The sequence below is a fragment of the Pecten maximus genome, chromosome 8, assembly GCF_902652985.1.
Source record: "Pecten maximus chromosome 8, xPecMax1.1, whole genome shotgun sequence".
In the NCBI taxonomy this organism is placed as follows: Eukaryota; Metazoa; Mollusca; class Bivalvia; order Pectinida; family Pectinidae; genus Pecten; species Pecten maximus.
The window spans coordinates 43,290,536-43,304,623 of record NC_047022.1 but is presented as its reverse complement, the minus strand read 5'-3'; the positions used below and the strand labels follow the sequence as shown (position 1 = coordinate 43,304,623).

The following is a 14,088-nucleotide window of genomic DNA, read 5'->3' as shown; positions in this document are numbered from 1 at the left end:
GTGTAATATATAATATATAATTTAGATACCATCGAGGTCCTTCTGGGTTTTGTGTAATATATAATATATACTTTAGATACCACCGAGGCCCCACTGGGTTCCTGTGTAATATATAATATATACTTTAGATACCGCTGATCAATCCTCTGGGTGTTCAAATGTTCGCATTATTCGCATAAGTTATCTGTTTATATTCAGTTGTCTACTAAAGCATTTAAATCAGACAACAAAAACTTGGAAAATAATAAACAAAACAAGAACATAAACAAGAACAAAAACAAAGATAAACCTATATAATGTTACTTACGTTCCCCACATCTACCAGACCAACCTACATCACAGGGACCATGTGACAAGTTACAACAACACTAAAGACATGCAATAAAATCAAGCTGATGTCGTGAATACTCCTTATAACGAAACAAATGTAGAACAGGACTACCTGGCAGTATAGACTCCCTGATTTACTCACAGTATTTAGTACTTTGGAAAAATAATCAGTAATCCTTTACTTAACAACAGTCTTTCCAAATGAGAGACAAGTCTGATGTCTACAGAATGGATGATTAGTAATCCTTTGTCCGGAATATTGAGATAGCAATCTGTAGATCTTGGTCAGAATTGGACACTTTGAAAAATTGGCCCCAGTTACAGTAATGTATGATTGAGGTTACATACAGATAAATCAGACCCCAGATAAAATAATATTTATGATTGAGTCTTTATAACAGAGTTGTGTGTCTATGAAGCATACACTGCACATAATAGTATGATTTAGCAATCATTTGACTTCTATATCGATCCTGTGATCAAGCTATATACAAGATACCTGGATTTTGGGATTTATAAACTCTGATCTACAGAAGAGAGGAACATGACTATGATTGTTTGAATGAGAACTATAAAAGTGTGGATAGTATCTAACTTACCGTGTGGTGATGGACTCACATAATCAAGCACAGCAACTTTCTTCCCTAACTGTGCAGCTGAAAAGAGAAAAAGTTCAACATAAAAACAGTTCTTCTATTTCACATCTGTAGTTATTCTTATTTCATTTACATTGATAATTTACTTTACGTTTCATTTTCTTTTTTCAAGTTAAGCCAACAGATTCTAACAACTGTATCGTTAAGTAGTCCTGTTGTTACTTGGAGCGTACATTTTTTCTACCATCATGATGACAGAGCTGGCCTAACCATATACATGTAATTATATACAGAGCAACCCGCTTATTTGCATAGCCCTTTTTCCATGACAAAATATGCAAATAACCGGAGTATTCGTATAGGCGGAGTTGGGTTTTGGCCCTTCTTATACACATGCAGATCGTCAGGTCGGTACTCAAAATGGGCGCTATATGATTGTTTACGTTATTTGCATTAAAAATATATTTAAAAAAAAACAACATTATTTAAAATATAATAGTAAATACGAAATACATGGGTTGTTATTCTTTGTAAATGTGCAAATAAAAATATTTGCATACACTTCATAGTTTACTACTCGTCACTCTGGGTCCGATATCGGTCATACACGCGTGGGTTGGCACTACGATGTACAATACCATCGTTTCAATTAACATTCATTATCGTTTCGAGATGCGTTGTGTTCCTGCTATGAGTATATTAGTAGGCAAGTGCACTTTAAGTTCTACTATCTGTATCATATTAAAAGGTATGAATATGTCAACATATCTATGGTGCTAGGTAAACTGTGTCACTAACCTGGTCTTCACAGGTTACAAATATATCATAGCTTCACTTTTTAGTGTACACATATAGATGTAACATACCTTCTTTTGAACAAGCCAATCCTCCAGAGCCGCCACCAATCACAACAAGGTCATATTCTCTTTCCTTCTGTGAATCTGAAATTTTACAATATAAAGGGATTATATGAAGGCATTTGGCATGGAGCCACTCAGAAGACTAATGGGAAAGTTGGAAGGGTATGGGTTGTCAGAACAGTATAAAAACTGAGAATTTTTAACAGATAGGCAGTAACAGGTGTCTGTAAATCGACATGCATCAAACTGGAAACCAGTTACAAGTGAAATACTTCAGGGAAGTGTTCTTGGAACGACACTATTTATTGTATACAACAATGACCTTCCAGATATTGTGGACTCGATAGCCTTATTAGATGACATAAAGTTATATAGTAATACCAGGAAGAAGGTGAATTTACAGAAGGACTAGGAAAACCTTCAGAATTGGTCTGACAAGTGACTATTGAGGTTTCATCCCAAGAAATGTCATCACATGAGAAATGAACGAGAGGGAATTCCTACAACTTGGAGAAAATGAGATCACGACTGGACACTGGAACTATTCTTTTACAAACAGGGTTGTGAATGAGTGGAATTTGCAATCAAATGAGGTTGTACAGGCACCATCGCTCAACTCATTTGAAAACAGACTGGAGCCAGGACAAATATTGGAAAAGGAAGCTTAAGGTCAATGCAAACATAAAGATCCAAACCGGAGTGATAATGATGTTTCAACTGATTCCAGGGATTTGGATCTGACTATAGAGGCCTTCAGGTCCGAGTCCAGTAACAACTAAGTAAGACTAAGTGAGTAATTAATAAGTTTATATAATCAGGTAAAAGTACAATGTATCAGGTAACCAGTGGCTTGTAGCCATGCAGGTCGGGGAAACCCCTGGATCGGCGTATAATAGGTCGATCGATGTATTATACGCCGATCCAGGGGTTTCCCCGACCTGATACAGTATCTGCGCACATGCAGCTGTCAATCAACAGACAGTCTCAGTTTGTGCCCTGAACAACGATACAGTCTGAAGATAAATAACATTATTTCGATTCGAAAATGACACACTATTTAATGTGTTATGTGAGGTTGCCGATTTCAGGTTGGCCATAACAAAAAAAAATGTCTGATAATTTTGAAGATTACTAATTTTCTGGTTCTATAAATTGAAATATATATGAAGACCGACTAAACGTTAATGTGAGATAACATATATTTCAACTAATAAAATATAAATATTAAAATATAAATATACTTGACAAATATCTCAGCAGATGACGGTATTTGTGCAATATATGCTTCGAAAAGAGCCGGGGATGTTTTCGACACCCAATCGCCATGGGCGCAGACATCTTGAATTGCAGCACTGGCTAAAATGCTCAAATTTGATTGGTCAAAATGATTCAACTGGGGATCTGTCTTTTACGCGGACGACCCGATTTGACTTTTTTCTTTTTACTTGACACTTGGCGGGAATTAATTTAGTCAATCAATTAGTCATCATGGATATCACGACAAATTAAATATATCACAGCAATATTTATTTTATCTCCTTTCTGAATGGTTTATATTGTTCCATGCCACGATACCCTTCTCTAACAATCTAGTCGTAAAGCCATACGAAAGTCACTATGTACACATTGTCGGAGTACATATACTGTACGTCCGCGAAAAAAAGACCAGGTAACACTGTCCTAACTGATGTACCGTCATCGACTGACTTTCAAATCTCACTACAGAGACAAAGGACATAGGAAGTTTGAACAAGAGTATCCCACCCGCTTTTTAAAAGCATCAGATGGAAAAGAAAACTTTTTTTTTCTTTTTAAGTTGAACATGAAAAGATTTTGGTGTGGATTTTGACGGCAATCAATATGTAAAAAAATAGGACCTATAGAAATCTAGGTATCGTCGTTCGGAACTTTTCATACATTGTACTTGAATCACTGTATCACTGGAAGACATCGATATAAGTCTTATTTGACTTCTTTGATGTATCTTGACGTTTTCCCACAACTAATGTACTAATGTACTTGGACATAACAACAATGGCTCTATAAAAGTCAGGTAAGGCTTAAAAGATAGAATTAATATACCCAAGTTTGGTCAACTGTTCTTAAAGGGACTAAATGGTTAGATTTTCATTTAGTAACGTATAAAACAGCTATAAGAATTAAAATATGCAAAAATAGTAGTTGAAAATGTCTATCGAAGGGCAACCACGAGAATTGTGTAATTACGGAACTTGTCCTATCCATAATGATTCGTTATAGGATTCAGATTCAGATATGTTTATGAAAGTGTCACATATTCTTTAAAATATATCAATACCCAGCCATATTTGGCTTATGAGACACTATTACTGTACAACAGCGACCTATATACTACTGTGTACATGTAATATTTTCTTATGATAATCATTTTAATAAACATTTGATAAAAAGTTCTGTTTTCGCTGATAAAACAATGGCTTTGCGACATCTTTTGAAAATACATGTAATCTTCTTTCATAAGAAAGATCACTTTATCTGTACTACTTAAAAAAATTGTAATATCACTTCTGCCTTATCAAAGATTATAGGTCTAATATCAGATTCAAAATCAATTAAAACAATGAGTTTTATCATCAACAAAATTTGATGTACATTATTTACATTTCCTTTCTTTCTTCAGTTCCAGTTTACCAGTTCCAATAGCTTATGGCAGAGAACCACTCCTAAAATTAGACACAATCCTTCTGTGATATCTATTTCTAACATTTTTAACACAGTAACTTGTACCAATTTCACTTTTATATAGGCGGTAGGTTCGTCACTGATTTCCTGCTTACACTGGTCTTCCAGAATAAGTTTTTCTTCAAGTGACAAATGATATCGTATTTAATATCTATACAATAACACTGTAGGTCATTTTCTCGGTCCAAGTACTGTGACATTTTGAGGCTATAGGTGTTCCTTAAACAAGTCAATTAATGAATCTTTATTTTCTCCTGTCTGGAGATATATTCATCTGTAGTTTTATCAGAAAAAAAACAACAAAAAAAACAACAACAACAAAAAACAAAAAAACAAACAAAAAAACAAAAACGCGTCGCGTCACACAGTTTTCGTATAGACACAGGATGCGTTACTGAGACAAGCTGCGCACATCAGCAGAAACTCACCCTTGCTGTTAGCGCCAATGATCGTCTGTAAGGATTATTAGCTAGGGTCGTGAAATGGTCAAGACGACCCCGGACACATTATCGAGTCGGAATAAGATCTCAAAGTATTACTTCCCCTCGGATTCCAGCTCTATCAGCATAACATGTACAATGTCTTGTTTTTCTTACTACCTAGCTAGGTGCTTCCCTACGGCAGCGTATTAGGGCCAATATCAAAAAAATATTAAATCGTACGTACGATTTAATTTTTTTTATAGTGGCCCTAATACGCTTCCGTACTTCCCTTTCACGACAAAGAGACCAAATGATCGAAGCTTAGGTCTACCAACCACTATTGAAGTTTGACAACTGAAACCACATATGTCTAGGTCCGTGTCTAAAACATTAACAGTGTCGCCTCCAGTTAGTGTGCCAAATGCATCGAACTAGTGTATGTAATGTCGTGATAAACAATTAAGTTTAATGTCGATTTCTTTATAAAACCAGAATGATAAGATGAGATCAGAGACATATATAGATGTGTATATATATGTCTCTGATGAGATGTACAAAATGAACAGGAACATATACTTATGTAATTTTGTCTCCATAATTCTGTTATAGACAACAGCGTTGTAAACAATTGTTAATATTAAAAATAAAATGTGTATATATGTACGTCCCTTGTTATATAGTGGCGTTAGAGTCCAGGATTATTAAAAAAAAGACAGCACCGGATAATTTTATTTGAATTGTCGATCAGACTTGTAATATCACGAAAAAAACATGTAAGTGGCGCGGTGTTTAGTTTACAAAACTCTAATAATAAATGATTCTTTTAAAGTAATTATAAATAAAGTTGATTTAATCTATATCCCACTTACGTTAAAAGAAACTCGGAGCCGACCTATAGAATATTATACAGGTATAGCCACGGCCAATAGGATTAGCTGTCCCGACGATCTGGACTCTATTGCTATTACCGACGATTCTTAGATGAGATAAACTGATAAACAATATGACACGAATGTCCGACATGTTTCCCCCCAATCCTACACAGAGTGATGACGCTAGACAGGACCAATATTGACCCACCGCTAGCTGGACAATAATAATATCCTATATCTAGTCCAGAAATCACAGTCAGTCTGGACAGTGAGTAAATACCGTAATACAAGCAAGTCTTTTGTAAAGTCAATTGTGTCGACCGATGTTAGGTAAGGTTGTTTTGATAAACGTTTTAATGGTTTAAAGATTAGGTTTGATTGGCCTGACAATTTCACCTGTCAATTTTACTTGACACATATTTAACTGGACACACAGTGACCACTGGCCCGTACAGACGCTCGTGGTCAGGCACGAGCTGCTGTTGTTTTAGATAAGTACATTGTACTACTGTTAAATGGCGAGGAATACTCGGGCTCCATAGGGTAATTCTGTATATAACTGTGATGGACAGACTGTACCATCAACACTGTCTCTACTGACTTAATACAATACTAACAGGGCTAAAGACAGACAGAAGAAATGGCAATGTCGAGGAAATCCAGCGCTAGTCAAGGTAATGTGTATTGCTTGATACTTTAAAGAAACTAGTTACTATGGTGACATCCAACAAATTAAGTGAATAATTAACATTTCATGGGTTTCTGAGGACAACTACAATTTATTAAGTTATCTCGCATGCGTCTGCCTCTGGTCAGTATTTAGGAGAAAGCATTAGCCCCTACTCGCCTACTATGGAATAGATACTAATACTTTTCATAAATAATAACCAGATGCAGACATCTTATCTCAATACTGATTGTCAAGGTTCGCCCTATCCGACTGCTAAACAACAATTTGACAACTTGTTCATATATATCTTAACGTTGATTTTATAAAGTTCGATGAAATAAAAGATACATTCTAAAAGATAGGATAAAAGGCATCTCCAATCGCAAATTATTCATTTGAAATATTGATATGTATATACATACTAATAACGACATGGCCATGCGAACTTTAACGGTAGGGAACAGGATGTTCTATCATAACAGAATGTACTTTACGGGTATTGCTGATCAGAGATTACAATATTGATTTCTTTTTGAACATTCGTCATCAATTACATTTAAGGGCATGTTTAAGACATATGAAACGTTTTACTTTTAGCCAGCCTCTGGAGCAATGAACGAAGCAAACAAGATGTAATGGTTGTCAAGGATACAAGGAGTCTGTGTGAAGACCTGAAATACGTCATTTCTGTCCCTGACCTGTGTGACGTCACCTTCCTCGTGGGGGAAGACCAGCTGCCTGTGTACGGAATCAAAGCCATTCTCGCAACAAGAAGCAGGTAAACAGTACATTTTAGATACAAATACATTGAATGTCTACTAAAGGTATTTCATGTGCATCTCCAAAAAAAACAAACGAGTAATTATGATTGATTGAAAATAATAGTAGAATCAATCTAATTAAAAATATACTTGTAATTTCGGCTCCTCTACTACAAGTATTGCCGTGTATCGTAGAGTAATGTAGAGGATCGGAAATCACAGGTGTAATCTTAATTAGATTGATAGCAGACTGTGGCAACATATCAATTAACATACTTTACATTAATTACTACACCCCAATAGCTACATACTTTAGACTATTACTACACTCCAATTAATGTTTTATCTTCTCTTTTTGTCTTATAAATTATTGCGTCACGAAAAAAACCCCAATCACTCCTCGCCTCTGTATTTGGTATGTAACTTCCAGTCTTACAAACGATCATTTTCAGTCCCTGTTGTCATTTGTTTTCTTTCGTTGGCGTTAATTATATACTAGTATATACTTCTATACGCACCCTAAGTGCCACTTTCGTCACGAGCAGTGTATACGATGAAGAACTTTATTAAACAGAAGTTACCTCCCTTTATACATTAATTCTAAGCGAGTATAACATTAAACTTACTATTCTCTTATTTTCAGGCATATGTATCAAATTTTATTAGCCGCAACTAGAGACGCAAAGAAAAAATCGGAAAAGAAAAAGTCGACAATTAAGAAAGCTTTTAAGAAAATCCAGCACCTCCTCAGCCCGTCATCCACCGAAAAGGTCAAGGCCATGTATAACAATGAAGTCGTGCAGAAGCTAAAGGTGGAGGTGAAGAACTTTGACATCACCGTGTTTGAACGGTTCATGTGTTATGTCCACTGTGGAACGGTAGCTGTCAATATATCTAATGTCGTCGGTAAGTGTCCCGGAATTTTAAACTTAGTTTAAACAATATTTATTCAATAATCAAAATAGTACGTCAATACATATACAAATATTTTTTATGGGATGGGAAATTTCAACTTATGTCGCTTTTTGCGGGCTTCTTTGGTCTCTTTTATTTAAGAAATAATTAACGATGATTCGTGTATTATTGCAGGATATACAACGAGGACGAGGATATTTTGCAATTAAATTAATAACGAAGGCCGCAGGCCTGAGTTATTAATTAAAATTGCAAAATATCCGAGTCCGAGTTGTATATCCTGCAACAATACACGAGTCAAAGTTGATTATTTCTATTCTACCATGTACTGTTTAGTTCTGAGATCGACCTCTTTCTAAAAGAAAAACAGCAAAGAAACCCCGGGAAAACCTTGTAATTTATTTCTTGAGTATTGCATTATTTGTTGATGAAATATACAGGCAATACAGTACTACGATCAAGAGCATCTATCATATGGCATTGATTTTGAAAAAAAAAAAAAAAAAGGATAAAAAAAGAAGAAAAAAAAGTGGGGGCCTCCGTAGGATTCGAACTCGCGTCGTGATAAAAATATATTGAGAGACTAACCCATTAGCCCACTCGGCTATAGTAACCTTTTATGAAACGGGTGAATATTAGATATTTAAAATTGTAACAGCCGTGACTCACGAGCGTGTATTATTGGCACGAGCGTGGGTTATTGGAAAATAATACATGGTTTTTAACCCAATCAAAACTGGCGTTACATAGCAAACATGGTAGAATAAGATTTTATACCTCCAGAAATTCTGTTATCCAGACGACTCTTTAAACAATCGAAGAAGATGTCTATCTTATATTAAAGAAAAACCCAGAAATGTCCCTGCGCTTGAAGTGTTACTAATTACTGTAGTAACGAAATGTTTATCATGCGCTATGGACGTTATTTTTATGTTCTTTTTTTAAATATCAGGTGAGATTTAAATTCTTTATGTGAAATCTGTTTAGGTTTGATGAACGCCGCCCACACCTATGATTTCCCTGAACTTCGTGATGCATGCTGGGAGTTCGCTAACCATTGCATCAAGCCAGACACACTTTCCCTCCTCACGTGCTCAGCAAGAACGTACATACACTTTAAGTACACGCGCATGCTGATGCAAAGGGTATGTTTGTTTTTGTAATTAATTTAGTTAAAAGGAAGTTAAATACATATATTAAGAAGCAATGATTCCTGAAATTTCTTCATTGAAAACCAAAAGAAAATCCCTTGATGGAAGAAACAGCGTCAGTGAATATTTTTAGATAGAAGAGATTTAATCGATTACAAATCTAGCTGACATTTTTGTTTAATATGCACAACTTAGCAGAGCTATCCCACCAAGGTACTTCCCTGTCTGACTCACAGGCATTTTGTAAGTGGTTGGTTAGACCCATTTTGCTGTTTTCGATTTGTCACAAGTTAATGATTGGTTATACAGGATGCAGCAGCACATCCTTTGTGTAGTGACAAATAAATAAATAAACAAAATAAATATATAAAAAGGAACAATAATCTCAACGGTCGGCATACTACCATAATTATATATCTTTTATGTGGCTTTATAGAATTTTTTCAAGCATTTTTACGACTTTTCAAACGGGATAGATACCATCACCACTTTACAGAAAGTTAAACATGTCCCCATATCGAATTTAAACGGATCATTGTATACAGACGTTATGACAGAAAACAAAGACAAAGTGTTTGTTAATCATTATGACCTATAAACTGATTCAGTAATTTCACCAGTTCATTACTGTGTTAATATAATAAAGCATTATACCGCGGACTTCATATCACAACTGGACCCAGTCTTATCAATATTTCCAAACTTAAAAATTTCGATAGGGAAGCATTAAAGAATCTAGGGAAAATCCCACCTCTTCAATCCAATAATCCTTTCATAGTTTCTTTTTCTTTTAATTTCTAAGTTACTTGGAACGATGATGAAAATTGTGCCTGGTCACATATGCGGATGCGTGACTAGCTGATTTCAGCTGTTATCAATAATCACGTACTTTTATTTTCCAGGTCCGACAATTCCTTAACACGACACCGGATATTATGAGCAATTGTCCGGAGCTGTGCGGAGAACCGCAGACAGAAGAATATATGCTTTAGATCTCGGGGAAAATCGAGACATCTGTTCTACGTTTTCTTATAATTAACTGATTATTTTAACAACTTCGTGTCTGTGTGTAAATAGAACTAAACCGACCTCTAAAGGACACGGAACCGTTGATACACACGGAGTTGTACATGTAGTGCTATTGTGTGCCGACCAGGTGGGCGATTTTATAGGATACCAAACATTTATTGTCATTCACTCTGTGAAATGATAACGGTCTCTATGTATTTACCCGGCTTGGAGATATGATATTCATTAAAGTATATATCTCCAACTCAAAATAGCTCCATATATTGACAGCGGGGGACTGAGAACATCTGACTCAAAGGTGTGCCACCCTATATCGTTCTAATTAGTAGCGAGGCGGTGCTCAGTGAAGTCATTTTTCATCGATTGTTCCGGTTATTAAAGGTTAATTACAAGATGAGGGTTCCTGTTACAGCGATCGGAACCCCCATATTGTACATTATAAAGATAACTCTTATATCCCCTTGTAATCTGATCTGCGTTACAATATCGGCTGGGTTCACGTGTAAATACATATAAGATATAAATTGTACATATGTAACTACCTGTATATATTGTCTATATGTTGATATTTGTGAATTGTATATATAGCTCCTAACAATAGGAGTATAGTATTAAAGACATAATATAAAACATCTACATGTCTCCCGAATAGCTTGTTATTAATTACTTTGACCATAGAGAATGTTGCCCACACACCTGTTTTCACCACAGAGTTAAAACTGACAATATGACTGTGTGATAAATATAGTGTTTCTAACATTCTAACCACAAGTGTGTAACTTATAAGGTGTCCTAAAGCTACAAGTTTCGTTATCGTTGGTGTAAGCACATATGCTTTTTCGCAAGGGACGATATTCAATCTTGTAAGGGGCCGCGGTGGCCGAGTGGTAAAGGTGTCCCGACACTTTATCACTAGCCCTCCACCACTGGGTTGCGAGTTCGAAACCTATGTGGGGCAGTTGCCAGGTACTGACCGTAGGCCGGTGGTTTTTCTCCGGGTACTCCGGCTTTCCTCCACCTCCAAAACCTGGCACGTCCTTAAATGGCCCTGGCTGTTAATAGGACGTTAAACAAAAACAAACCAAACAAACCAATATCAATCTTGTAATTTTCGTAGGAAAATTTAAAGCCTAAAATTTAGCGACATTGTCTTTGGTATGTCATGTGATGTGATTACACTGTACATATGTTCACCTGAACCAGTTGTTCAAAAGGTGATTAGCTTAATCACTTGATTAGTGAAAATTACATTTCTCATTTGTTGCAAAACCTGTGAGTATATGTCTTTAAATTATGCCGGTAGGAAGAGAATTAAGAATTACAGAATTTCATTAAGTTTTGTCAAGCTAGTTCTACCAGAAATTATTATATCAGGATTTGAAAAATGTTGTTAAAATGTGATTAGCCTAATCACCTTTTGAACAACTGGGCCCAGCTGGAAGTTGTTATGTCAATACCAAAATACAATGTAAATATACAAACCTTTGGACAGTTGTTATAGATACAACTTCAGATTATTTACTTATATTTATTCATTTACAGATTTTACTTTTAAAATGTCTTTTTGAACGCATAAAATGTGTTTCATTTTGTTTTCATTTCATTTTGAAAGCCGGAAGTTTTTACTTTTGTTGATGTTAGATCGCGGGATCTGAAACATTACATAAGTGGTTACTAGGAAACCGGTAAACCTCTACACGGCGACTTCCGGTAAACAAGGAAACACGCATACATGTGTTATTCTCAAAATACTAAAATATTTAGCTGGAAATTAAAACAGGATCGAATGGGGCAAAAAATATATTGATAGAAAACACTGTTCTTTTTAATGAACGTTGGATATAATGTACGCATGCATGGAATACACATTTGTATAAACAAACTATTTAACTACATCTGTATATGTGAATAGTAGTATATAATATTATATAATATAATTTTAATTACTAGACTCACACAGTCAGAATGTACTCAATGACTTGTACGTTTTATGCACCAAAAGATTTCTGTAGCAAACCTTGTTACTGGCATCCATTTGTATTGAATATTTCAACGTTTTGACTTTCCATTAGTGTTCCAAATAAAAAAGAGTAAGCCATTCATAATTAAAAAAAGCGAGTTCTACAAGATCGTCATACTAATGTTCTGAGAAACGTATACATACAAAACTAAGCCGCGCCATTAACATTAAAACTACATCAGTCCTGAGATAGAAGGATTTGGTGTAGCGTGACTTTAGATGTGGTATCAGTCGAGGTAACGAAATGAGTCGTGCTGTCCTCGTAAACGTCAGAATCAAGTGAGGACAAGTGTCAAGGAGACACCGACAAGATAAAACACTAATAAAGAAAGCAAAGGAACAAATAAAGAAGCAAGGAGAAGACAGCTATTAGGAAAATACCACGGCGAGGCAGTAATTAACAGATAAAGACAACACCACGGCGAGGCAGTCACTAACAGATAAAGACAACACCACGGCGAGGCAGTCACTAACAGATAAAGACAACACCACGGCGAGGCAGTCACTAACAGATAAAGACAACACCGCGGCGAGGCAGTCACTAACAGATAAAGACAACACCGCGGCGAGGCAGTCACTATAACAGATAAAGACAACACCACGGCGAGGCAGTCACTAACAGATAAAGACAACACCGCGGCGAGGCAGTCACTAACAGATAAAGACAACACCACGGCGAGGCAGTCACTAACAGATAAAGACAACACCACGGCAAGGCAGTAACTAACAGATAAAGACAACACCGCGGCGAGGCAGTCACTAACAGATAAAGACAACACCACGGCGAGGCAGTCACTAACAGATAAAGACAACACCGCGGCGAGGCAGTCACTAACAGATAAAGACAACACCACGACGAGGCAGTCACTAACAGATAAAGACAACACCACGGCGAGGCAGTCACTAACAGATAAAGACAACACCGCGGCGAGGCAGTCACTAACAGATAAAGACAACACCACGGCGAGGCAGTCACTAACAGATAAAGACAACACCGCGGCGAGGCAGTCACTAACAGATAAAGACAACACCACGGCGAGGCAGTCACTAACAGATAAAGACAACACCACGGCAAGGCAGTAACTAACAGATAAAGACAACACCGCGGCGAGGCAGTCACTAACAGATAAAGACAACACCACGGCGAGGCAGTCACTAACAGATAAAGACAACACCGCGGCGAGGCAGTCACTAACAGATAAAGACAACACCACGGCGAGGCAGTCACTAACAGATAAAGACAACACCACGGCGAGGCAGTCACTAACAGATAAAGACAACACCGCGGCGAGGCAGTCACTAACAGATAAAGACAACACCACGGCGAGGCAGTCACTAACAGATAAAGACAACACCGCGGCGAGGCAGGCACTAACAGATAAAGACAACACCGCGGCGAGGCAGTCACTAACAGATAAAGACAACACCACGGCGAGGCAGTCACTAACAGACAAAGACAACACCACGGCGAGGCAGTAACTGATATCAATTTATATCGAATTAGAATCCAAGCATGACACCAAAAGATGTAAAGTGTTCTATAAATAACAGAATTGCGTTAATACATTTGTATCATTGCTTACGTTTACTTGGTAGTTCTAAGAAGGTTTAGAGGCCAGCAATTAGTATATATGTATGAACTTATCTTCGTTCTACACACTTAAGGATATGCTCTTCTGAGGTTTCAGTCACGTTAAAGTCTCGTTTCGATCTTGCATGAAAATTATTTTTAATATGGAAC

The 14,088-nt window shown here is 36.6% G+C and overlaps 2 protein-coding genes across 2 annotated transcripts in view; one reads left to right on the top strand and one right to left on the bottom strand.

Moving 5' to 3' along the window:
- Nucleotides 1-3,125, bottom strand: part of LOC117333586 (thioredoxin reductase 2, mitochondrial-like) — a 30,931-nt gene extending 27,806 nt beyond the window's left edge. Inside the window, exons 1-3 of the mRNA XM_033892940.1 lie at nt 3,028-3,125; nt 1,793-1,867; nt 930-986 (exon numbers count right to left, since the gene is read on the bottom strand). Of these exons, the coding sequence (XP_033748831.1) occupies nt 930-986; nt 1,793-1,867; nt 3,028-3,124 (229 nt within the window). The 5' untranslated portion in view covers nt 3,125. The remainder of the gene's footprint in view (nt 1-929; nt 987-1,792; nt 1,868-3,027) is intronic.
- Nucleotides 3,126-6,207: 3,082 nt separating this feature from the next.
- LOC117333743 (serine-enriched protein-like) lies at nt 6,208-10,961 on the top strand. The gene is made up of 5 exons (XM_033893168.1): nt 6,208-6,475; nt 7,069-7,249; nt 7,876-8,138; nt 9,135-9,292; nt 10,201-10,961. The coding sequence occupies exons 1-5, from the start codon at nt 6,442-6,444 to the stop codon at nt 10,288-10,290; spliced, it is 726 nt and encodes a 241-aa protein (XP_033749059.1). The 5' UTR covers nt 6,208-6,441; the 3' UTR covers nt 10,291-10,961.
- The last annotated feature ends 3,127 nt before the right edge of the window (nt 10,962-14,088 follow it).